This window comes from Phycodurus eques, chromosome 13 (assembly GCF_024500275.1).
Source record: "Phycodurus eques isolate BA_2022a chromosome 13, UOR_Pequ_1.1, whole genome shotgun sequence".
NCBI lineage: Eukaryota > Metazoa > Chordata > Actinopteri > Syngnathiformes > Syngnathidae > Phycodurus > Phycodurus eques.
This window is the reverse complement of record NC_084537.1, coordinates 7,062,152-7,085,723: the sequence shown is the minus strand read 5'-3', so window position 1 is coordinate 7,085,723 and position 23,572 is coordinate 7,062,152. Positions and strand designations below refer to the sequence as shown.

Genomic DNA, 23,572 nt, shown 5'->3' with positions numbered 1-23,572 from the left:
GTGCAAGCTACTAACATTTATTGGGAGATCCAGAGTTTCCGAATGTATGTATAAACTTTGTAAACTGACACATTTCTAATTATCGTTACTACCTTTGTTGACTGCTAAATCAGTGTGACATTCTGTTACAGTAAAAGTGAAAAATTCCTGTCCTGAAATTCTTGCATTAACTGGACTTTTGATTTTGCCACACACAAAAAACATGCATGTGCCCAAATGATATTTTCTTGTGTAAATTTAATATTTGTGAATTATTTAATTTGCTTTTCTGGTTGATTTAATGTAATGGCAGGAAACCAGAATGTTTGCAATACATCAGCTTAATATTTGATGTGTAGGAGCTTCCAGAAGATAGTTTTCCTGTTATCCCCGAATACGACGACATACAGGAGGAAGGCATGTCCCAGTCGGTCCCTTCAGATCGGACGTCCCCTCAGGAGTCAGGTCTGACCCGTGAAGTTATTGTTTTTAAAACTGGCAGCGAAAGCCGGGAGAGCACAGGTGACAAACCGGAGACCACAGGTGATGAGGAAGAAGAGGAGGGTGAAGAAGAAGAGGAGGAGGTGGAGGTGCACCCCTGTTTTCTTACTGCCAAGATATCTCCCAGTCCAATGGGCTGTCTTTTCTTAAAGTACTACTTTACTCATAGAATAAGGTGGACGACGCAGAGGAGGAGGATGATGAGGATGATGATGATGACGCAAGTAACCTTGCTATGAAGGAAGGAGAGGAGAGTAATGAGGAAGATGGGGAAGCTGAAGGACAAGAGCCATCGGTTCCCGCCATTGCTGAGGAGGGTGACTCCCAGTGTCCCCTTGAGCCTTCCCACAGCAGTGAGCAACATCAAAAAGGTATTTTTTTTGTATCTCCTAATTGCAGGGGTGTCAAACTGAAATTCATGGTGGGCTAAAAGTAAAAATTGGAACAGAGTCGTGGGCCAAACTTGATATTTATTGAAAATTGACTGCATCGTGTACAGATAATCTTCCTCCCACCTGGCTTGAAAGCTCTTGTTTTCAATCTTTCCCATTTTTGGGAAGGCGCCGTAAATTTGCCCGAGGAGACTGAGAGCATGGTTTCTAAAGACTGCAACTTAAAAAGGACAGGGCGCTTGCTGGTCTTGACTGACGCGCCAACACACGAGGAAAGCATTGCGGGATCTCCCACTTAAAAAGATGAGAGAGGCCTGTAATTTTCATCATAGGTATACCTCACCTATGAGAGACAGAATGAGACTAATAAATAAATAAAAATAAATAACATAAAATCCAGAAAATCACATTGCCTGATTTTGAAATAATTTATTAGCAAATTATGGTGGAAAATAAGTATTTGGTCACCTACAAACATTTCTGGCTCTCACAGACATAACTTCTACTTTAAGAGGCTCCTCTGTCCTTCACTCTTTACTTGTATTAATGGCACCTGTTTGAACTCGTTATCAGTGTAAAAGACACCTGTCCACAACCTCAAACAGTCACACTCCAAACTCCACTATGGCCAAGACCAAAGAGCTGTCAAAGGACACCAGAAAAAAAATAGTAGACCTGCACCAGGCTGGTAAGACTGAATCTGCAATAGGTTAGCATTTTGGTGTGAAGAAATCAACTGTGGGAAATATTAGAAAATGGAAGACATACAAGACCACTAATAATCTCCCTCTGACTAAATACTTTTTTTGCCCCACTGTCCCCCACTGGTGGGCCAGTTCTAATACATATCCGATATGGTCTCGGCCCGCGGGCCTGAGTTTGACACATATGTCCTAATGAGTCTTGTCATCTCATCCAGGTGAAGTGAGCAGCAACGCTGAGTCGGAATCCCAAAGAGAGGCCGTACACATCCCTCCGACCCCCTCTCCTTCAACACCTTGCCCTTCCACTTCTTCTCTCACACTCCGCCTACCCCATCCCCGAAGGCCCCCACACCCCCTTCCCCCACGACTGTACATCCAACCCCCAGCTTCAGAGCTTGGACCCCCCCACGCGCAGGTAAACATATGCCTTTAATTGGATGTAAACCAGAAATAACATGCTAACATCCTGATTATCATAGCACAACCCAATGACAATTGTCAGGCCTGTTGCACACCGAGCGACCGAACTCCACTAAACTGTCGTGCAGTGTGGGGGTTCATGAGTGGACGATGGTCAGCCATGAGTTTTATTGCGTTCCAAAATTCGAATTGTAGGTAAACGATGTAACGACCCATCAAAAATGCCGTATTGTATCACATAACAACAGCTAATTTCCGGGTAAAAAAACTAATTTCCGGGTATCACGCGAGCCTCAGCCGTACCAAGGCAGTATGTATATACAGTACAGTGTATACTTTATACATCTTCATTGTTAAATAAATGATTGCAGTCATGAGTGGGGCAATCATTGCCAAGAGAACATTCTTTACGACGGCATTGAGTTCTGTACAGAACAGTTATCATGTAGTTATAGTAAATATTTGTATGAAAAATATTTCTAGGCTATGAATATACCATAATTTCTTGTGTATAAATACACTCTCAGGTATAATGCACCAAAGTTGTACCTGAAAATCAGGAAGTCTATCTGGAGTATTTCACATTATGCACGAGAAATTACTGTAAAATAAATGAAAAACAGTAAATTGTGAGATTTATTTTGTGCTTTTTTGTGTCATCCAGAGACAGTCATCACAACTCCGACGACCATCAGTCGGCCGAGGACCACAGCTGACACCTGGGATAGGCAGTATGGTAAGGTGTTGTCATTGTTGCTGTCCAGTTTAGAACCGTTTTGATGTGATGTCTGTATTCTTTGTAATGTACTGACTGACAGGATGTAACTAAGCTTCCAGCGTACAGTATATGTGATGATTTTAACAAATATTATGTAATAATATTGTTATTGGCCGCTAGTATCAATTAAACATATACCGTAATTTCTCATGTATAATGCACATTCCCCCCCAAAAATTTTTGTCAAAAGTCAATATTGCGCATTATACATAGGTATAGGGGAATGTTTAAAAAAAAAACTTTAAAATTTTTATAAATATATGCTGCCATCGACAGGTTAAGAAAAAGCTGGACACTTTCATTCCAATATGCCACCCCCACCCAGAGGTTATTAAAAAAGTGTGCGTAGTTTCATTCCAATATAACGGGTACATTCGCCTGCATATATGTACAGTCGTGCTCATAAGTTTACATACCCAGGCAAAATTTTTGAAATATTGTTTTATTTTTAATTACGACTGATGACTGAACAAACATTAATTTCTAGGTTATGTTTTGTTGAATGATAATGCTTTTCTGAAATGCTTGCCAATTTAATTTGAATCCCATTAAAATAAAATTAAATGTTTCATCTCATCCTTCATGTTTTCTTTAAAGAATTGTACACATCTTACAAATTCTGCTTGGGTAATCTAACATATGAGCGTAACTGTGTTTCTCATTTACGAAATAAAAGTAGGGCTGTGAATTTCAAAATAAGAGCAAGTGAATAGAAAGTATTACGTGTTCAAATAAAGTGCTTAACTTCTGAATAATTCTTTGAAAAAAACTAAAATATAGATACTTCGTTTTGATCATATGGGTAGATGCAAAATCATGCATTGTAAAAATGCATCATACATAGAACGGTTTTCCAGCATTTTGAGGTCAACTTTGGGGGTGCGCATTATACACGAGAAATTACAGTACATCCACTAGTGCAGTGGTTCTCAACCTATTCGGCGCTCTGGACCCCTTGCATGTTTTTTTATCAACCTTAAGGACCCCTCCGCTCCAACAATGAATTTTAAATTGTAAAGAACATTGCCATTGTAATGTAGAACAATAAAAGATCGTAGATAAAGAAAGAGTATAAATAAATAAGACTCAGACTCTGTTCACAAAAATTTGGCATGTAGGTATAGAGTAATTAATCCACTAAAGAGGCCCAAAAAATTTCTTAAAGCCTGCCACATTTGAATGACGAACAAAACACCATTTATTTACTTGAAAGCATTGGGCTTTGTCACTGTTTTTAAATCAGATGCCATACATTTTAATCCATACATCCATCCATTTTCTGCACCGGTTATCCTCACTACGGTCGCAGACGTGCTGGAGTCTATCCCAGCTAACTGCGGGCAGGAGGTGGGGCACACCCTGAACTGGTTGCCAGCGAATCCCAGGGCACATATAAACAAACAACCCTTCGCACTCACATTTATACCTACGGACAATTTAGGCTTCAATTAACCTACCGTGCATGTTTTTGGGATGTGGGAGGACACCGGTGTACATGGAGAAAACCCACGCAGGCATGGGGAGAACATGCAAACTTTAATGATTTTTTTTTTTCTTCACCCGATATCGATCAGCGGAAAATCACATTGACCCCGATTTTTGATCATGTGATCAGATTGGCACCTCCCTACTGCAAAGCAAAACTGTCTAATGCAACTGCCCATCTACGGTAGAGTAAAAATCGCTAGCTATTTTAATATAGTCTATGTTAGAACGTATTGTAATGCCCAACAGGTGGTCAGGGATAGACACACACACACCGGTGCTCTTTCAATCGATTAAACGGTTAGAAAGCAAACACGTAATAGGCACATTCATTCACAAGCTACTAATAACCACAACTTACAATTGGGTTTAAGACAGGGCTCTGGCTGGGCCATTCAAGAACAAGTCAAGGAGTTGTTATGAAGCCACTCCTTTGTTATTTTAGCCCTTGTTGAGGGTCATTGTCTTGTTGGAAGGTGAACATCTGGCCCAGTCTGAGGTTCTGAGCACTCTGGAGAAGGTTTTCGTCTAGGATCTCCCTGTACTTAGCCGGATCCACCTTTCCTTCGATTGCAACCAGTCGTCCTGTCCCTGCATATGAAAAACACCCCAACAGCATGATGCTGCCACCACCATGCTTCACTGTTGGGACTGTATTGGACCGGTGATGAGCCGTGCCTGGTTTTCTCTACACATACCGCTCTAGAATTGAGGCCAAAAAGTTCTATGTTGGTCTCATTAGACCAGAGAATCTTATTTCTCACTATCTTGGAGTCCTTCGTGTTTTTTTTTTTTTTTTTTTTTTTTTAGCAAACTCAATGTGGGCTTTTATGTGTCTTGCATTGAGGAGATGCTTCCATTGCGCCATAAAGCCCCGGCGGGCAGAGGGCTGCAATGATGGTTGACTTTCTAAAAACTTTCTCCCATCTCCTGACAACACCAGAGTTAAATATATGAGTGTCACAGCAAAGGGTCTGAATACTTATTTGTGGCTGTGTGATATTTCAGTTTTTCTTTTTTAATAAAGCTGCAAAAATTTCAACAATACCTTTTTTTTTTTTTGTCAATATGGGGTGCTGTGTGTACATTGAGGGGAAAAAAATAAAGATGACTTTAGCAAATGGCTGCAATATAACAAAGAGTAAAACATTTAAGGGTGTCTGAATACTTTCTGTACCCCCTGTATAACAGCAGTTGTGTGTGTTAATTTAGTACTTTGATATAAAGTGTTTTTTCTTAATCTTGGAAATAAGACCTAGTTAGACATACATTATTTGTCACTGAATTCTGAAATATTATGTAATACTGTTAGCAATAATGCCTAAAAGTGTGTTTCTGTGTTGCAGCAACATTTCTTTGACGATGACGACAGGATGGTTCCAAGCACTCCTACGCTGGTTGTCCCTCACCGTACTGATGGCTTTGCTGAAGCTATACAGTAAGGAGAACTCAACAGTATTTCTGACTGCAGTAACAGTTTTATACCAGAGCATCAATTTTCTTTTTTAAGTTTTACTGAATTTAGCCCCCTACAGCCAAATTTCACCACCCATGTCTCGCTGTCACCTCAGTTCTCCTCAGGTTGCAGGTCTGTCCACGAGGTTTAGATTTGGACCTCCTGAAGATCTGCTCCCACAGACCTCAGCATCACACTCGGACCTGGGACAGCTAGCCTCTCAAGGAGGTATGACGCACAACAAATTACACTTTCCCACAATTTAGCACCTGTCAGTTGATTTGGTCTTGTGTAAAAACAGTAATGCAACTCTGGTGTGGAGTAAATGAACTCTGAGAAAAGGATCCGAGCCAACTGGCAAATTAACCAATTACGTTTCACCTTAAACTACATACTGGTGGTGATGTAACAAGTAGCAAACACATGAGCCTGCGGACTCAGCGATCACGTTCATCATATGTACTGTTAGCATGTCGTCTGAAAGGAGTGAGTGTTCTTTTCAGTGTGAAGGCAATTTCGTCAAGACATCCATCCTCTAAACTGCTTCGGGATTCCCAACTTGTCTGATCTCCCGATGTACATTTTTCCATAGTTATTTGGTCCTGACCCCTTTTTTTGTAGAAATCAAACCAAAGAAATGTTACCAAAAATAGCCTAAAAAACACAATTATGTCACCTTATTTTAAAGCATAATTACACAAGGTCATGGATTGACTATGAAGCCTTGTTCCTGTAGTGGAATATGCTGTAGTCTACCACTAACCAAAGCTAAAAGCAGTAGTAAAGTCATACAGTAAATAGTGTTTAACCACTGCTTGGCCATAAATAATGAAATGAAAAATAGTAAGTCCGGCAGTAACTGTGCGTGACTTCATGTGCCTCACAAGGACCTATTTTTGCACCGCTACACAAACAAGTTCATTTCGTGCTGTTTGTCACCTCAAAATTTTATCTCAGGACCGATCTGACACACCACAGAGAAGAGTGTTGTTAACAAGTCTGCTAGATTCGAATTGCTTCATTCATTCGTTTTCCGTACCGCTTATCCTCACTAGGGTTGCGGGCGAGCTGGAGCCTATCCCAGCTATCTTTTGGCGAGAGGCAGGGCACACCGTGAACTGGTCGCAGGCCATAATATAAACAACTATTCACATTCACACATACGGGCAATACATACAAAAACATACGGGTTAAATATATAAAATGAGGCTCCAAAATTGTGAATAATAAATAGGGCTCTCCTCTCATCTGTGGGACGCTATGGGCGTCTCCGCTGAAAATATGCCCCGCTCAACCTTCACTTGTCACTCAAATACGTTGCTGTGGCTCATTCAATGTCTGTAGCGTGATCCACAGGCTGAATAATGTGTGCCGCTGTGTTTAATAAATAGTTAACTTTCCTTGTGTGGACCCACGTGCGGCGTATGGAGCGAGGCAGTGGCAAATTGGACGGCCCTGCTGCCAGCTAGCTCGCTAGCGAGCCCGCTAGCTGGCTGGTGTGTAGGGGCTGGCTTAGTGACAGTGAAAGCAAACTGTAGGTGTGGAGACACTAACCATCTGTTGTGTGTTTAGGTCTGGGCATGTATGAGTCTCCACTGTTCCTTGCTGCTCATGATGAGGATGGAGGAGGAAGAAGTGTCCCCACGACACCTTTGCAGGTGGCTGCACCAGGTGAGTGACACCCACGTACACAAACGCACACTTTTAGCAGCGTGTATCAAAGAAGAATCACTGACTGTGTGCCTTCACTTTATATGGCAGTGAGCGTCTTTACAGAGTCTCTGCCCTCAGACAGCGGGGACAACATGGCGTCCCAGTCTGTTCCCATGGTAACTGCCTCGACGGGGATGTCTACACCCGGTGATGACGTTGATGAGGTCTTCATGGAACAAGAAGAAGGGTGAGCTACTTTTGGGAAATGTCTGTGCTGATGACTTACTCCCCCTGTGATTGTGCTTCATATAATTTGATAAATAACTGGGAAGACATGGCCTACTGAATTTCCTTTTGAAATTCAAATACTTTAACTGCTGTAAGTATTTCAATTATTTGCAGTTGTCACCCATCGAAAGGTCAACATTGTATCTAAGCAAAAAAAAATATTCAAAAGTAATATTTTTCAAACTTCAAAAGCCAAAATGTCTTTCCAATTAAGGCATTTTCACACTGCACTTGGCAAGGGCGTCTAACGCCCTTGACTTTCCCATTCATTGTGTGTGTGCTGAGGGGGGCGTTGGCGCGTTTTGACTTGACGCAGAGGGCGTCTGAAGCGCAGCGTCGCGTCATCGGATAGAAAAATATTTTGTTCTGGAGCTTTGATGCGGGAATGTCAAAAAGCTCCTCCAATGGGAGCAGGGCTGGTGGAGTGATTTCTGAGGGCTATTTTGGCGGAAATGGACGAAGGTATAATAATTGCAGTGTTTCACTATCCCAAACACCCTTTCAAAGCTCCCTGCCCAGTCTGAAATACACCTCGAAGCACTCTCCCTGGAACTAGAAAGCTCACGAACGAGTTTAAACTCTGAGATGCTACTATGACATTAGTATGGTATATTTCCATTCCCTTTGTTTGGTGCTGCATGACCTCCTCCTCCTTCAAATAAGCAAAGTTAAGGCTTTCTTTTCCAACAATGACAAATCCATATTGCCAAGTTGCGGTCCACAGTGAGGAAAGCCTCCAGGCTTCCTTCAAGGCTGTTGCGTCACCACTTCCAAATATGGGATGGCCGCTCCCCCGTTGCCGTCGTCGTCGTGCTATGACGCGGGGGCTTCCACAAGGCCTTCAGGTGTGCGAAGTTAGGTTTTATGATTTGAAACATGTTTTCTGAAGATGCTAATTAATTGTTTTTGATATATAGTATTTTTCTCCTATTGCTTCACTGGAGAGAGCCTTATGTTGTTGCAATACACCAGAGGGATATGTGAGCTTAAGTGCCACGATGAAGTAGCCATTTTGCATTCACACAATAGCAGACAGCAAAATATATGGTTATTTCTGAGATATGAATCAATTTGTGAAAGTGTCAGAACTACTGCAAGCCTTTACTGTTATTATGGGTGTACACAGATGAGTGCAATGGGTTTACTGAGTAGTTAGGATTGTAATTCCCATGATTTTCATGGAGCTTTGTCTTTACTGGTATGCACTTTTGTCGTTACTGTTATAAAAAGTATTTCAATGGGCCACCACTTTGCTCCGTCAGTAACGGGTGCCCATAACTCTGAATGACTAAAATTTTAAATCATCAATACCCATATAAAACCAAGGTGGGCAGCGACATAAAACATTGCTAATTTTTTTTGTGTGTGTGTGTGTGTTTTATCGTTATTGATCAAATTATATGAAAATGACCCATACATCAATGCTTTATATCTTCATATTTGTCTCTTGTAGTCCTACTGTTGAGGTTTCTTTGGACACCCACGCTGACATGGAGACAGTAGGACAGCAGAGCGAAGATGCATCACTTCCATCCACCAGTCAAGACCCCGATTCCTCCACAATTTTCAACACATTGAGCAGTAAGATGTTTGACAAGACGCAATTTGAAAACGTTCTCGTTACTGATAGCACTCCTAAAAGTTATCGTTAATATAACAGGAAGTGTGCAATGCAGTGACAGTGACCGTTACGTCAGAGGAAAGCGTTGTTGATGTCTTCCTGTCTCACCATGTGGTGTTTGCAGACAGCAGCGTCACTCAGAGGCGCGCAGTGACCAGTCAACCTGTGATGAGCACCCCACTCGGCAGAGGAGCCAGAGGAAGGGGCGAAGGACGCATGCTGATCAGCCGCAGAGGTAAGAAACGGAATGAAGCGCTTTACACAGTTAAGATGGAGTCACGGAGCTGTTTATTCAATAGCAACTTTAGACATGGACTCAACCTTATTAATAACCTTATATCGCTTCAATGCTCAACCTTTTTTGTTTGTTTTCTTTGTGTCAGGGACAATTGGTCGATCAAGAGGAGGATCGGGGAGAGGGAGCTCCAGCTAAATATCAGTTCACTTCAACCACACATGCCATCCAATAAGGAATCGAAAGTCAAATCCATTAAGAGGATCAATGTGTTCTTGAGTTTGTCACACGCTATTGACACATATGTGATCTTTATTGTATATTCACTGGTCATGTGATTTTGGCATCAGAGCTAGTGTTTTTTTTTTGGTTTTTTTTGCGTGTGTTCAATCCTTTCTAGTCCTAGTGTTGTCATTTTTATTAGTCCTATTTTCTCAAAAATAACCTAGCCTTCTAATAAAGTTAATAACAAGAAGCACTGTTGTTGAAGTAAGTCATGTTTCGCTTTTAAGGTACAGATATGGGAGTTACTTAAAACCAACCTGCTTAGGAAGCAGTTCTCTCCAGCGCACTGCACTCTCTTCTGGATATTTACTCAGAATATCTCAACCCAACTGTGTTCGAGTTTACTTGCTGACGATGGGCAACGCCTTCAGCGGAGTGGGCTGCCAGAGTGAAGAGGCTGATGGTCCATGAGGATAAGTCAGCACCAGAAAATGAGATCTGGACACTGCTAATTACTAATTTAATGATTAAGAACAAAAAATGCTATGGGATTTTTTTTTGTCACAGCAATGAACACAATAGACTCTGGAAGGATCTTAGACCCAGAAATGACGACGTGCTTGTGTCAATTACCCATCTGAAGAGTTTGTAAGAACAAAAATTAACCCCTTTGTTAAATCATGAATTGTGGCTTATCACAAATTTTGGTTAATTTTCACTGAGCTCACCCAAGCCTGACTACCTCCAGACCTATTCAATCAAGAAATCACTTAAACATGATCTGTTCCGACAAAATCAACTCTGACAAAAGAGCTGAAACAGCTACAACAAAATGGCACAATCCCAAATAATTCCAGCGCAGTCGAGAAATAATTGACATCTATTAGCCATTTCTAAAACTTTTAAGATTCCAGCGAACCATAGGGAGAGCCATTATCCTCAAGAGAACAGGAATGACTCATCCAAGAGGCCACAAAGGAACTCTGGACAACTTCTAAAAAACTGCAAGGCTCCCTTGCCTCAGTTAAGGTCAGTGTTCATGACACAACAATAAGCAAGCGATTGGGCAAAAATGGCAACCGTTGCAGCATTCCAAGGTGAAAACTACTGCTGACAAAAATAACATAAAGGCCTGTCTTACTTTTGCCCAAAAATAAAAAACCCTGACTGATTCCCAAGACTTTTGGGAGAATATTATATGGACTGACGAGATGAAAGTTGATCTTTTTAGAACGTGTGTCTCTCGTTACATCTGGTGTACTTGGAGCACAGCATTTCAGGAAAAACAAAAATACAAATCATACCAACAGTCAAACATGGTGGTGGTCGTGTGATGGTGCTGGACCGGTTTTACTCCTTCGGGACCTGGACAACTTGCTGTGTTCGATGGTACCATGAATTCTGCTCTTTAACAGAAACTCCTGAATGAGAATGTTCAGCCATCAGTTTGTGACCTCAAGCTGGAGTGCACTTGGGTTCTGCGGCAGGATAACGTTACAAAACACACTAGCAAATCAAATTCTGAATGGCTTAAGAAAACAAAATGAAGGGTTTGGAGTGGCTTAGTCACAGTCCAGACTTGAATCCAATTTATATGCATGACCTTAAGGCCGTTCATGCTCAATTTTTGCTGAATTCAAACAATTCTGAAAGGAAGAGTATAAGCCAAAAATATCTCCACAGAGATGTGAAAGGCTCATTGCCAGTTATATATCATGCTTGATTTCAGTTGCTGCTGCTGAGGATGTCCCAACAATTTATTAGGTTTAGGGCGGCCTTACATTTTCACACAGGGCCATGTAACTGATTTTTCTTTTACCGTAATAAATGAAATCACTATTTAAAAACAGCATTTTAAATTCACTTGGGTTATATTTGTCCATTTAATTTTTGGGGGGATGGTCTGGAGGTAATCAGGCTTGGGTGTGATCAGTGAAAATTAACCAAAAATTGTGATTAGCCACAATTCGTGAGCTAACAAAGGGGGTAATTACTTTTTCACACAGGGCAGGTAACTTCGAATAGTTTTTTTCCCCCCTTGATAAATGAAATCATTTAAAAATAGCATTTTAAGTTCACTTGGGTTACATTTGTCTGATATTTCTATTAAAGAAAGAATTTGAGAAGGGAGCCAATACTTTTTTATGGGACTGCATTGTACAAAGCAGGAATCGTCCAATTGCTAAACATTCGGTATGACTGATGTGAACGATCCAGAATGTACCCTGTCTCTTGCCCTAATTCATCTGGAATAGGCTCCATCTCAATCCTGACCCAAATGATGACGAGCAGTATAACACATGGTTGGAATTATTTGGATACTAAAATAATTGTTGTTGTTGTTTTTCTAACCACTTATTATCCAAAGTTAAGACATGAGACAATAGAAGCTTTCGCAGTCGGAACAGAAATCTAGCGTGTCTGTTTGACCCGGAAATGTGTTAAGGACGAACTCAGGAGCTGCAAGCTGTTTCCCCTCTTCCTATTCCGTCGTATGATTTACCTTAAAATGGCATGACATCCGTCGCTAAAGTAAAATACTCCTTAGAACGTAGCCTACCGTCTGGGGTTAGCTGACAAGGTGAGTTCATTCGGTCGTTAATTTTCTTAAAGTATTCCAAATGTGTGAGGCAGGCTAACAAAATTTCATACTACTCGTAAAAAGTTCTGGATTAGGCTAAACTTCATTTCGTGCATATGTCCAAAAGTTGAATGTTGCATTATTATTTGCACAGCTTGCTCTTATCTAACAAGGAGCTGAACGGCAAAATGCACAACAAGTGTATCATACATGAATCGACCAATTGATTTCCTGATTTAATTAAAATTGAAAAAATAGTCCTCGTCATCATGCTGTTCACATGTAGACATCTTGGGCAAGACTACTCCAAACAATTGACCAGTACCTACTTTGCCATTGGACGCTTCAGGATGTTCTCAGGGAAGTGTTCACTGAATTTTGAGTGTCACCAGCATGTTGCAAAAAAAAAAAAAAAATGCAGAGTGACAGAGGCATAGACGTGGATGTTCTTGGAAAGCTTTGTGACTTTTACCGTTCAGCTACTTGTGCAAGAAATACTGTACTGAAACATTTTCCAACAGCTGGACATGCATTTAAAAGTCCCAAAATAATTTAGATGACTCTTTTGTATCGCCATCTCTAGGTCCATCTCTGTGTGAGTCATGCTCCTGGTGGATCCCGGTGTGTTCATTGGAACCGCGGCCGACCTTAATGACAGTCAGGGGTTGGCAGAAGCCGCCATCACTCACATACTGTCTGTGGACTCTGTGGACCCAGGGCCTCTACTGCCTATGGACTCTGGCTATTGCGGGAAATGGATCAACGTCCTGGATGAAGTGACAGCCGACCTCTTGAGCTACTTGGACGACTGCTATCGGTTTATTCAGGAGGCTGTGGATGGAGGCGGTGCGGCGCTTGTCCACTGGTAAGGGTGAAGGTAATTAATATTGCAGAAAAAACGATTCGTAATGAAATCTAGGCGAAATTAATAATGTTAAAATAGTGTTCCGTGTGTATAGTGTATGTTTACATGATCAATTCCATTTATGGCTGAATAACAAAGAATTGCACAATATGGCACATCCCAAGTTTGTACACAAATAGATATACTGTAGATAAGTAATGCTCTGGTTTGACATCCATTTTCTATACCGGTTGTCCTCATTACGGTAGCGGAAAAACTGGACCACACCGGACTGGTCACTCATCAATCGCAGAGCTCATATAGACAAACCTTCATTTGCACTCACACCAAACAAGCCTGGGAAGAACATGCAAACTCCACACTGAATTGGTGGAGCTGAGGTTTGAACTCCAAACCTCAGAATTTTGCGGCAGACGTCCTAACCAATATTACACACCCTGCTTTATAAAATATATAGTGTATTGGTGTGAATATCCGCTGATGACAAAACAAAGTTATACGGTGGATATTAGCGATGTTCAATTTTCAGACCGATACCATTACGAGTATTCACTCTTGGGAACTTACCAATAGTGAGTACCGATACCACTCGTAGTTTTGAAACATTACATTTCTATTAACACAATGACATATAACGGTGAACTAAGACCTTTCGTTCTTTCTTTCTGACGCACATAATGATTCACCCATGTGTCAAACCACCGCAGTGTAGCGCCAACTACTGGTGAAGATGAATTACTCAATGTAAATTTTTTATTTTTATTTTTTTGCATTCAGTATTGCTGACTTGTATCGGCAGCTTTGTTAAGTACCCAATACCTTGAAATAAGGCCGGTATGGGCCCGATACCTGGTATTGGTACTCGTTCCCAAGAAAAACTGCCAAAACTATCAAATGTCCTCACTAAGGAATGAACAAAAATGTTGTCCCCGGATGTGACATTTTGAATTTGGGTATATATGATTTATGGAAAGCATGTGACCTAATGGTTAACACATCTGCCTCACAGTTCTAAGGTTCTGGGTTGCACATTCTCCCCACACTTCGAGTGCTATGGGGTGCTCAGGGGGTTCCTCCTACATTCCATTTAAAGATTTCTATTGGCCATATGTGTAAATGTTAAGTGTGAATGCTTGCTTGTCTATATGTGCTCCTCAATTGGCTGGTGACCAGTCCAGGGTGGTCTCACCCCCAAACGTCAGGTGGGATAGACTCCAGCTCATCTATGAATCTAAAAAGGACAATAGGGATGGATGGATTTCATACCAATTATATGGTAATTTATACACAATAATATATATTTATATGACTTTGTTAATAAAAAAACTCAAACGCAGATAAGTGAGACAATGAAAGTGTGTGTGCTTCAGTCAGGCTGGACGTAGTCGCAGCGCCACTATTGTGACTGCTTTCCTCATGAAGCGATACAAGCTGGGCTTCGCTGAGGCTTATCATAGACTGAAGAGTGTCAAGCAGGATGTACAGTAAGTGTGCCATTACTGCCTGATGCCAAGTCTGTGCAGTCTTGAGTAATTTAACGTTGCCATTGTCTGCTGTTATAGTGCAAGCTAGCGTATGTGATAAGCAAGTTGGTTGTGTATTTCAGGGTCAACAGTGGTTTTGAGGAGCAGTTGTGTCTGTATGAGGCCTTGCAGTGTGAAGTGGACACCAGCAGCCCTCTGTATAAACAATACAGACTGACCAAGATCACTGAGAAATACCCTGGTCAGCACAAGTCCTTATAGGATGAGTCATGTTATTCTGTTTGTATTTCTCATCTTATTTATTCATACATGCTGTTCTTTGTGTGTGTGAGCAGAGTTGCAGCAGGTTCCCAGGGAAGTGTTTGCAGCTGACCCCGCTCAGTCCAAATCATCTGAAGCCTCCTATCGTTGCAGGAAGTGCAGGTAAATCTTAGTACCTTATGCAGACACGTGCACAGACATTTTTGGGGGCAGGTGTTCTAGGTTTAGGTTTCACTTTCCCGGACGCGGGTCACCGGGGCCGCCCTCTGGAGCTAGGCCTGGAGGTGGGACTCGAAGGCGAGCGCCTGGTGGCCGGGCCTGCGCCCATGTGGCCCGGCCGGGCACATCCCGAAAGGGTAATGTCCCCCTTCCCATGGGCTCACCACCTGTGGCAGGAGCCATAGGGGTCTGGTGCAGTGCGAGCTGGGCGGTGGCCGAAGGCAGGGACCTTGGCAATCCGATCCCCAGCTACAGAAGCTGGCTTTAGGGACGTGGAATGTCACCTCTCTGGCAGGGAAGGAGCCCGAGCTGGTGTGTGAGCTCAAGAAGTTCCGACTAGATGTAGTCGGGCTCGCCTCCACACGCAGCTTGCGCTCTGGTACCAGTCCTCTTGAGAGGGGTTGGACTCTCTTCCACTCTGGAGTTGCCCACCGTGAGAGGCGTCGACCAGGTGTGGGGATAGTGATTGCCCCCCCGGCTCGGCGCCTGTACGTTGGGGTTCACCCTACTGGACGAGAGGGTAGCCTCCCTCCGCCTTCGGGTGGGGGGATGGATCCTTACTGTTGTTTGTGTCTATGCACCAAACGGTAGTTCCCACCCTTTTTGGAGTCCTTGGAGGGTGTGCTGGAGAGCACTCCCGCTGGGGACTCCATCGTTCTGCTGGGGAACTTCAATGCTCACGTGGGCAATGACAGTGAGACCTGGAAGGGCGTGATTGGGAGGAACACCCCCCACCCCCACAATCAGTACCCGAGGGTTGGTGGACGTCCCACCGGGAGGAGGCCCCGGGGACGACCTAGGACACGCTGGAGAGACTATGTCTCCCAGCTGGCCTCGGGATCCCCCCGGAAGAGTAGAAGTAGCTGGGGAGAGGGAAGTCTGGCCGTCCCTGCTAAAGCTACTGCCCCCGCGACCCGACCTCAGATAAGCAGAAGAAAATGGATGGTCAGTGTGAACACATCCATATTGGATATGTCTCACTTGAAATGAACATGGTAATGGAAAAAAATCGGATATAAGTCCAATTATAATTGGGCACTTCACCAAGCTCCACCCTCTCCTCTTTCTTGCAGAAGAACTCTGTTCCGTAGTTCCAGTCTTCTCAGTCACCCAGTGGGAGAAGGAGCGACAGCTTTTGGCCACAAAAAGTCCACTAACCTGACTGGTAAGAAGGCACGCTTACTGTGGGCCTCCTCTTCACAACTATGAACGGTCAGGCAAAATGAACCTTGGGCCTTCTGTCACAGACCACACACCCGTCAATGTGTAGATGTGATTTAAATAGAGTATTTTTATTTTCTTGTGAGTGATGATCACAACATTTAATCGCACCCGGCCTTTAACACCTTAAGCAAGATGTGCGGCAATGTGAAGCTGCGGAGCCACAAGTAGAAATTAAATATCTTCTGTGTATAGAAGGAGTCCAGTGTACATCATACTTCATTGAACCAGTGCAGTGGATGGAACAAGCTTTACTTGGCGTAATGGATGGACAGGTACAGCATACACTGGCACTCACACAGATACACACCTGTTCATTAAACCTTTGTCAACTGTGCATGACGTTTTTAAGTGTGGCTGTTGGCTATCTAAATTATTTTCCTTTTGTTTGCAGCTGCTGTGTCCTAAATGCCAATCCAAGCTGGGTTCGTTCAGTTGGTGTGGAGATCAGTGTTCGTGCGGCCGCTGGATCACGCCTTCCTTTCAGCTACATCGAAACAGAGTGGATGAGATCCGGCTCATTAACATACAGAGATAACGCACGACACTCCTCACAGTTGGAAATAAACGACACACAATGTAATCCGCACATCACTTCAAATAAAAATGTCTCATCAATACAGTAGCTATCTTACCCATCAGTACCTACCTACCGTATAATATCTAAAAATGACCAAGTGTCCCACCGTGCTGCTCATCCCGAGCAGAGAACACAAAAAACAACGACGACAAAAATCTGGTCATGACAAAGTGTACTGTACTGTGTTCGTTTCTCATAAAGGTTTGTACTGATTTGTATTGCATATTTGGTATTGTTGATCCATCTGTACTGCTTGTCCCCATTAGGGTACCGGATGAAGTCATGAAGTCATATGAAGAGGTAGGGTAGACCCACCAATCGTATATAGACAAATATACACACTCACACCTATAGACAATTATAGAGCACAGGTTTCAAACTCAAGGCCCTTCTATGTAGCCTGCGTTAGCTTGCTGTAATTTTTCCTTGACTTACGTTCAGAACTAGATCTGCATCACTAAAAGGTGATCTATTATGCAATAAGATGGTGCGCTTATAAAGGTTCCCCACACAGACATAGAACATATTGGGTGAGGCGTAAGAAGCGTAACAGACAGGCGCTCTTGTCACTTGCTGCTTTTGATACGGTAGATCATAATATACTGCTGAACAGGTTGGAAACATGGGTCGGACTAAATGGAACAGTCCTGAAATGGTTCAGGTCCTACTTGGGGGGGGAAGGAGTTATTTTGTAACCATTGGAAGTGTTCAGTCTCATCGAATGGCAGTGACCTATGGGGTCCCTCAAGGGTCAGTTCTTGGACCCCTCCTGTTCAGCCTGTATATGCTACTCTTGGGTCAAATAATTCAGAACTTTAAATAGTTCTGCAGATGTTATAACTACAGTTATATCTAGCAGGTTTTCCAGATGACTACAGTTCAATTGAGGTGTTGTGTCTCTGTCTAAAACAGATAAATAACTGGATAAGCCAACATTTTACATTTCATTTTCATTTTATTATACATCAACATCAATTATACCACAACAAAACTGAGAATTGTTTTTGGCAATAAAGAAAAAAGGATTGCTGTTAATAAATACCTGGAGTCACTCTCTTTAAAAAAACAAGGACCAAGTTCGAAACCTTGGTGTTCTGATAGATTCCGACCTGACTTTCAACAGTCATATCAAATCAATTACTAAAACTGCCTTCTACCATCTGAAGAACATATCCAGAGTGAAGGCTTGCATGTGTTAAGCAGCCCAGGAGAAGCTCATCCATGCTTTTATCTCAAGTATACTTGACTATTGTAATGGTCTTCTTACTGGACTCCCCAAAACAAAAAGAGCATTAAACAGCTGCAGCTGCAAAAAATAAAGGGGTGCCAATAATGGTGAGCATGAGTGTATAGCTCAGCATCAGTGTTGATAATGCCAGTTATGTTACCTCTTTTGCTTTGCACGTCTGAGATGAGCAGCTGGCAGAAATGCAGTTTCTCCTGTTCCATGATTTGCTTCTTTAACTCCCCAAAGTGATGGTCACACCGCTAAAAATCGATGTTCTAAAACAAAAACTTTGATCCCAGCGCCCTCCCTCTGGTCAATGGAGACTCTCATCTATTAAGAGTTCAGAGTTTGGTGAAGGGGGCTACGGTGTATTATTCTTTTGTTTATGTTGTGTTTTTTGTATATGTTTTGTGCACGGTTCATGTACACCACATTGTACAATTTGTTGTACCGTATGTCTTTATTTGTATTTTCTTTTTTTGCATTGTACTCTGCTGTCTGCAGGCAGGTCGGCATTGTGATTAAGATTCTGTCCTCAATGGCCTTATGTGGATAAATGGTTTAATAAATACAAAAATAAAATAAAAACAATAATTAGATATTTATTCAGTGACAATCAGTCAGTCAGTACAAATGCTCTCATGACCTCAGAAGCTCAAGTTTTGTTTGAACAGCAAAATCAGACATGACAGACGACAACATTTTCAAATGTAGCAAACTTTCTTTCTTTCCTGTTAGTATGAGCCTACTGCAGTTCAGACACACTTGAAGTACATCGCTATCAATACTTTCTGGGAGAAAATAATCAATCGTTTAGTGCCCAAACAAAAATGCTAACTATTGAATATGAAAAAAAACAAAACAAATTATACATGAACATAAACACACACATCTAGATATTTTTCCATCCAAATTTATAAGTGATCACACTAGATTTCCAAAGTATATGTTGCTACAGTATAAATGATTACAAATCCCAATTGAATTTTAACTTGAAGGCTAAAACAAAAAGTAGACATGTTGAGCTTGAGGTGTTGATAACACTGAATATCCAGAAATAAATTAGATTTATGGGAACAATTTGTCATAGAAGGAAATATTATTCAGCGGGGGAACATTTGTGTGAATGTTCACGGTTTTGTCATCTGTTAGCCAGCATGTGTGGTTAATATTCTATTCATCTCTGCAATTGACATTTAGGTGTAGTGGTATTCACTAACAGCGCATGCTTGTTTTCTTGTGTTATATGAATTTATACTTTAATCACAATTAATTTTCCCTTCATGTCCACGCATGGACATTTTCTAATGAAGTGTAGTTTAAACTTAGGTTTTGTTTTTTTTAACAGTCAAATTCTCTTACACACTACTACCATGCAACAGGAATAGCAATGAAAAGGAACATAAAATAAATATTTTCTCTACTAGGGTGAAGACAATAGCCCAAGTTAAAAAAAAAAAAAAAAAATCATTTGTGTTGTTATCGCTAAAAGCCTCTTTTACAAATAATACATTAGATGTTCATTTTATTTGTGATGTAGCTAGATTAGTGAAGAATAAATAACTTCAACTAAACTTGGATGCATCCTTCAATCTATGTAGTTGTAGCAAAGTCCGGTTTGGATGCCAATTAAAATGTTAAAATAGTGGATTCAAATGTATTTGTAACGATGCAGTTTCTGCATGTTAACCTGATTTTGTCATGCACTTAAGTCCTAATAATAATATTTAAGCGCACCGGGATGTTGTTGCTGTTCAAACGTACTATTTCAAATGTGCTACGCAGGACATTTTAAACATGCCTGCTTGTGTGCTGTCTTCAGGTTCTCCGTTGATGGTTGTTCCCGACATATGTGTTCTCTATGCACAGCACGATGTAGTGGTTGGCGCACGAACGAGTGTGCTCTCCTAACAGGCGTCCTGTCTGAAGCAATGCGGCCTGACCTGTCACCGCCATATCGGCAGTCCTCCACGCTTCGCAGTAGTTCATGGTTGTACGGATTCCCATAGTGCTAGAACCATGCCAAATCAGCTTCTCTGGCCTGGAAAGGAGGGAAAGAGACATAAATGCAGTAAGTAGTCTGCACCTTGGAGTGGGTGCCAGTCAGTCACAGACTAACGCTGTTAGTCCCAGGATACAGATGGATCCTCCATGGCTTGGAGAAAGTAACCACCTGGGCTAGGATGCCGTTCAAGCCAGAAAAATCCAAGTCCCCGGTACTAAAGCGAGGGAAGGTAACAGACCGGTTCCATTTCTCCCTTCAAAGTACACCAATTCAATCAGTCACAGAGAAGCCTGTGAAGAGCCTTGGAAAAAATATTTTACTGCTCTCTAAAGGATGCCTCTTCCATCAAGGCAAGGAATGAACAGCTGGAGAGCTGGCTGACTGCTGTCGACAAATCAGGCCTTCCAGGTAAATTCAAAGCCTGGTTATATCAACATGGCATCCTACCCCGGATTCTGTGGCCTATGCTTGTGTACGAATTTCCTATCTCTTCCCTTGGAAGGACTTGACAAAAGGGTTAGCAATTACCTCTGCCGGCGGTTGGGGTTGCTGAGAAGTCTGAGCACCATCGCCCTCTACGGCAATAAGAACAAGCTGATGGTACCGTTCAGCAGCCTTAGCGAGGAGTTCATGGTCACCAGAGCTAGGGAGGTTCTTCAGTCCAGGGAGTCCAAGGACCCAGAGGTGTCAAGTTGGCATTGAAGTCAGAACAGGCAGAAAATGGAGGTCACATGAGGCGGTGGATGAGGCAGAATCCAGTGTGCGTCGCTGGAACTGGTGAGATCTGTGGCTTGCTGCCATGCATGACTGGGAAACATGGCAACTGCCCATTAGAGCAGGCTGAACGGCAAGGAGAGGCGAGACCTGGTCCAAAAAGAAATGAGCGCCAGGCTGGAGGAGCAGCATGCTTACCAGATGGTTGGAATGACGCAGCAGGGTGCACGGACCAGATGGGAAGATGCCATGTAGAGGAAGAGCTCGTGGGCAGACTTGTGGAGAGCTGAACTGCACTGCATCAAGTTTCCCAGTCAATATATGACACCCTGCCCAGTCAATCCAACCTCTTTTGTCGGGGAAAAGTTGAAACGTCAGTGTGTACCCTGTGCCAGGGAAGAGGATCCCTGGAGCATATCTTCAGTAGTTGTCCTAAGGCGCTTTGGGATGGGCGCTATCGCTGCAGCTATGACTAAGTGCTAAACGAATACAAACGACTACAACCACACAGGCGCAAAGTCCTGTTATTAAGAGCAGGAGAAATCCCACCCCGGACGACAAAAAGCTCAGACAGGCCTATTGGGAACGGCAAGTGACTAGTTGCGAAGGGTAGACCTGGGGAAGCAACTCCGATTCCCCAATGACATCGAGGAGACGCGCCTCAGACCGGACATAGTGATGTTCTCAACAACATCCAAGCAGGTTCTCTTGATGGAGCTAGCAGAGCCCTGGGAAGCAAGGATGGAAGAAGCCAGTGAAAGGAAGAGGGAGAAAGGAAGTACACAGAGCTGGTGGAGCAGCGCTGGAGACTGGAGTGGCGGGAGATGATTTTGCTGTGGGATCCAGGTGCGCACTTCATTAAGTGGAACTCTTGACTTGTCAAGGAAAATTCTCTACAGGTATGCGTATCACAAAAAGTCCGTTATGTAATTTCCTCTCTTTGCCGCCGATTTAAAAAAAAAAAAAAAAAAAAAAAAAAAAAAAATCAATTTAAATTAAAATGTCTTATTTCCCCCAGTGTAGTAGCAGTAACACTGAGGATGCGCCGTAATTCTTTCTCTCTCTATCTCTTTCTTGTTTGTGTTTTTTTAACACGTATCAAGGCAAATTCCCTACAGGTGTGCACATGTGCATGCGCACTGTTCGATAGATTATTATTCTTATTTTTTGCTTGTACACCATGCCTTTGTGCGTACGTATACTTTTAGGAAGAATCCTACACACGCTTTGATAAGTGAGGCCCCTGCTCCCCCGCGACCCTAAACGGGATAAGCGGTGTCGAGAATGGATGGATGGCTCACCCTCCAATTGGCTAATGATGGGTGCCTTCACATCAAGAGAGGAAAACAAAAATTCAAAATGTTGGGTTATGCATGATCTCAAGTGCTTTTATTATCATGACTATGTAATCTTCTGGAATGAAGCTGAAAACATTCCACCACGCTTTCAGTCACAGAAACTTACCATCCCGAATCGGTCATCACATTGCGTCCATCGAAGGAGTAAATGGGGATGGAGGGGTCAAATGTGCCACCATTTCCAGAGAAGATGGAGCGCCAGCTTTTGAACAGCATCTGACCCTGAAAGGAGAGGACAGCAAAAAAAAGAGAATAGTCCTTTTGGTGATTCATCCCCAGGCGAAACTGTGAAGCATGTATAGGCCTCCTCACCCTGAGATTAACCACAGGCATGTCACTGCGGTCTGCCTTCCTCACAATGGTGGCCAGATCTTGGAGGTGCGAGGACAGGAAGGCCCTGTATGTGCTCGTCAGCCCCACGGCCCGTGCCTGCTGGTAGCACTGGAAGTCGGCACCGCGGATCCCTCGCATATCCCCTTTCAATGGGGTGTTCAGAGCCACGAGATGGAGCTACACCACAGAGAACATACTATTAGAACAGATCTCATTTTTATCCATGAAGCAACTTTGTTGTATTGTCTACTCGACTTATCGCTCCATACTCAACGCAGTACTTCATTCATCTTGTGCTGGTTTTCACTACTTTTTTACAATGTGCGCCATTTCTAGCACATTACCACATTTATGTTTGAAATGTCCTAAAAAAATAAAGCTTTTAAAATCATGACTAATATAGTAAATTTGTAGGTACACTAGGGATCGGCAACGGGCCCCTCGATTAGTTTACACCCCCAAAATTATTTTTGAGGGAAAATTACAAATGTTTCCTCTACTATACCTGCTCAGTTGTAATAGCACCGTTCAATCATTACTGGATTGCAGACATCGCTTAGTAGCACTTCCGCTGGGTCTTCTCCACGAAGAATATCATCAAGAATATATGTTTAACAAATTTACTCTATCACGCACAACTCACAGTCAGGGTTTCATGCAAACAAAGTGCAACATAAATATAAGACAACAGTTAATCAAGACACAAGCTATTGTGATGTACAAAATGTATAACTGTGTTTCCTCTACTTTTCCTCACCGTACATTTGGGGTACTTTTAGCTGCTCCGAGGTTTTTTTTTTTCTCTCCCCTCTGAAACCAATTGTTGAAGGGGGTTTGGTTTGGTTCTTTGTGCGCTGTGAAACACAAAATGGTGCCTCCATCCATCCATCCATCCATTTTCCATACCGCTTATCCTCACTAGGGTCACAGGTGTGCCTATCTCAGCTGACTCGGGGCGGGAGGCGGGCTACACCCTAATTCGTCGT

General features: G+C 42.6%; 3 protein-coding genes across 20 annotated transcripts in view; 2 read left to right on the top strand and 1 right to left on the bottom strand.

The window, feature by feature from the left end:
• LOC133411355 (nucleoprotein TPR-like) overlaps positions 1 to 9,979 on the top strand; it is a 44,742-nt gene extending 34,763 nt beyond the window's left edge. For 3 of the 5 annotated variants that reach the window (XM_061693652.1, XM_061693653.1, XM_061693651.1), the window contains 11 exons: positions 339 to 569; positions 650 to 851; positions 1,792 to 1,991; positions 2,661 to 2,732; positions 5,606 to 5,697; positions 5,831 to 5,943; positions 7,288 to 7,386; positions 7,477 to 7,615; positions 9,110 to 9,237; positions 9,402 to 9,512; positions 9,661 to 9,979. In XM_061693652.1, coding sequence (XP_061549636.1) covers positions 339 to 569; positions 650 to 851; positions 1,792 to 1,991; positions 2,661 to 2,732; positions 5,606 to 5,697; positions 5,831 to 5,943; positions 7,288 to 7,386; positions 7,477 to 7,615; positions 9,110 to 9,237; positions 9,402 to 9,512; positions 9,661 to 9,710 — 1,437 coding nt within the window. In that variant the 3' untranslated portion in view covers positions 9,711 to 9,979. Of the gene's footprint in view, positions 1 to 338; positions 570 to 649; positions 852 to 1,791; positions 1,992 to 2,660; positions 2,733 to 5,605; positions 5,698 to 5,830; positions 5,944 to 7,287; positions 7,387 to 7,476; positions 7,616 to 9,109; positions 9,238 to 9,401; positions 9,513 to 9,660 lie in introns of those variants that run through there. The other 2 variants (XM_061693654.1, XR_009769651.1) reach the window with 2 other exon arrangements.
• Positions 9,980 to 12,193: 2,214 nt separating this feature from the next.
• dusp12 (dual specificity phosphatase 12) lies at positions 12,194 to 23,378 on the top strand. 10 transcript variants are annotated; one of them, XM_061693592.1, is made up of 11 exons: positions 12,194 to 12,318; positions 12,902 to 12,939; positions 13,036 to 13,183; positions 14,357 to 14,459; positions 14,558 to 14,667; positions 14,790 to 14,908; positions 15,003 to 15,090; positions 16,221 to 16,312; positions 16,564 to 16,643; positions 16,763 to 17,248; positions 19,999 to 23,378. In XM_061693592.1, the coding sequence occupies exons 2-10, from the start codon at positions 12,921 to 12,923 to the stop codon at positions 16,904 to 16,906; spliced, it is 903 nt and encodes a 300-aa protein (XP_061549576.1). In that variant the 5' UTR covers positions 12,194 to 12,318; positions 12,902 to 12,920; the 3' UTR covers positions 16,907 to 17,248; positions 19,999 to 23,378. The 10 variants fall into 10 exon arrangements, with proteins under 10 accessions (XP_061549576.1, XP_061549570.1, XP_061549572.1 ...); XM_061693586.1 differs by having other exon boundaries at positions 12,902 to 13,183; positions 19,999 to 20,247; positions 20,310 to 23,378; XM_061693588.1 differs by having other exon boundaries at positions 12,902 to 13,183; positions 19,999 to 20,410; positions 20,514 to 23,378.
• col15a1b (collagen, type XV, alpha 1b) overlaps positions 18,721 to 23,572 on the bottom strand; it is a 43,816-nt gene continuing 38,964 nt past the window's right edge. For 4 of the 5 annotated variants that reach the window (XM_061693582.1, XM_061693579.1, XM_061693580.1 and 1 more), the window contains 3 exons: positions 22,566 to 22,763; positions 22,360 to 22,475; positions 18,721 to 20,217 (listed from right to left, as the gene is read on the bottom strand). In XM_061693582.1, the coding sequence (XP_061549566.1) occupies positions 19,995 to 20,217; positions 22,360 to 22,475; positions 22,566 to 22,763 (537 nt within the window). In that variant the 3' untranslated portion in view covers positions 18,721 to 19,994. Of the gene's footprint in view, positions 20,218 to 22,359; positions 22,476 to 22,565; positions 23,561 to 23,572 lie in introns of those variants that run through there. The other variant, XM_061693583.1, reaches the window with a different exon arrangement.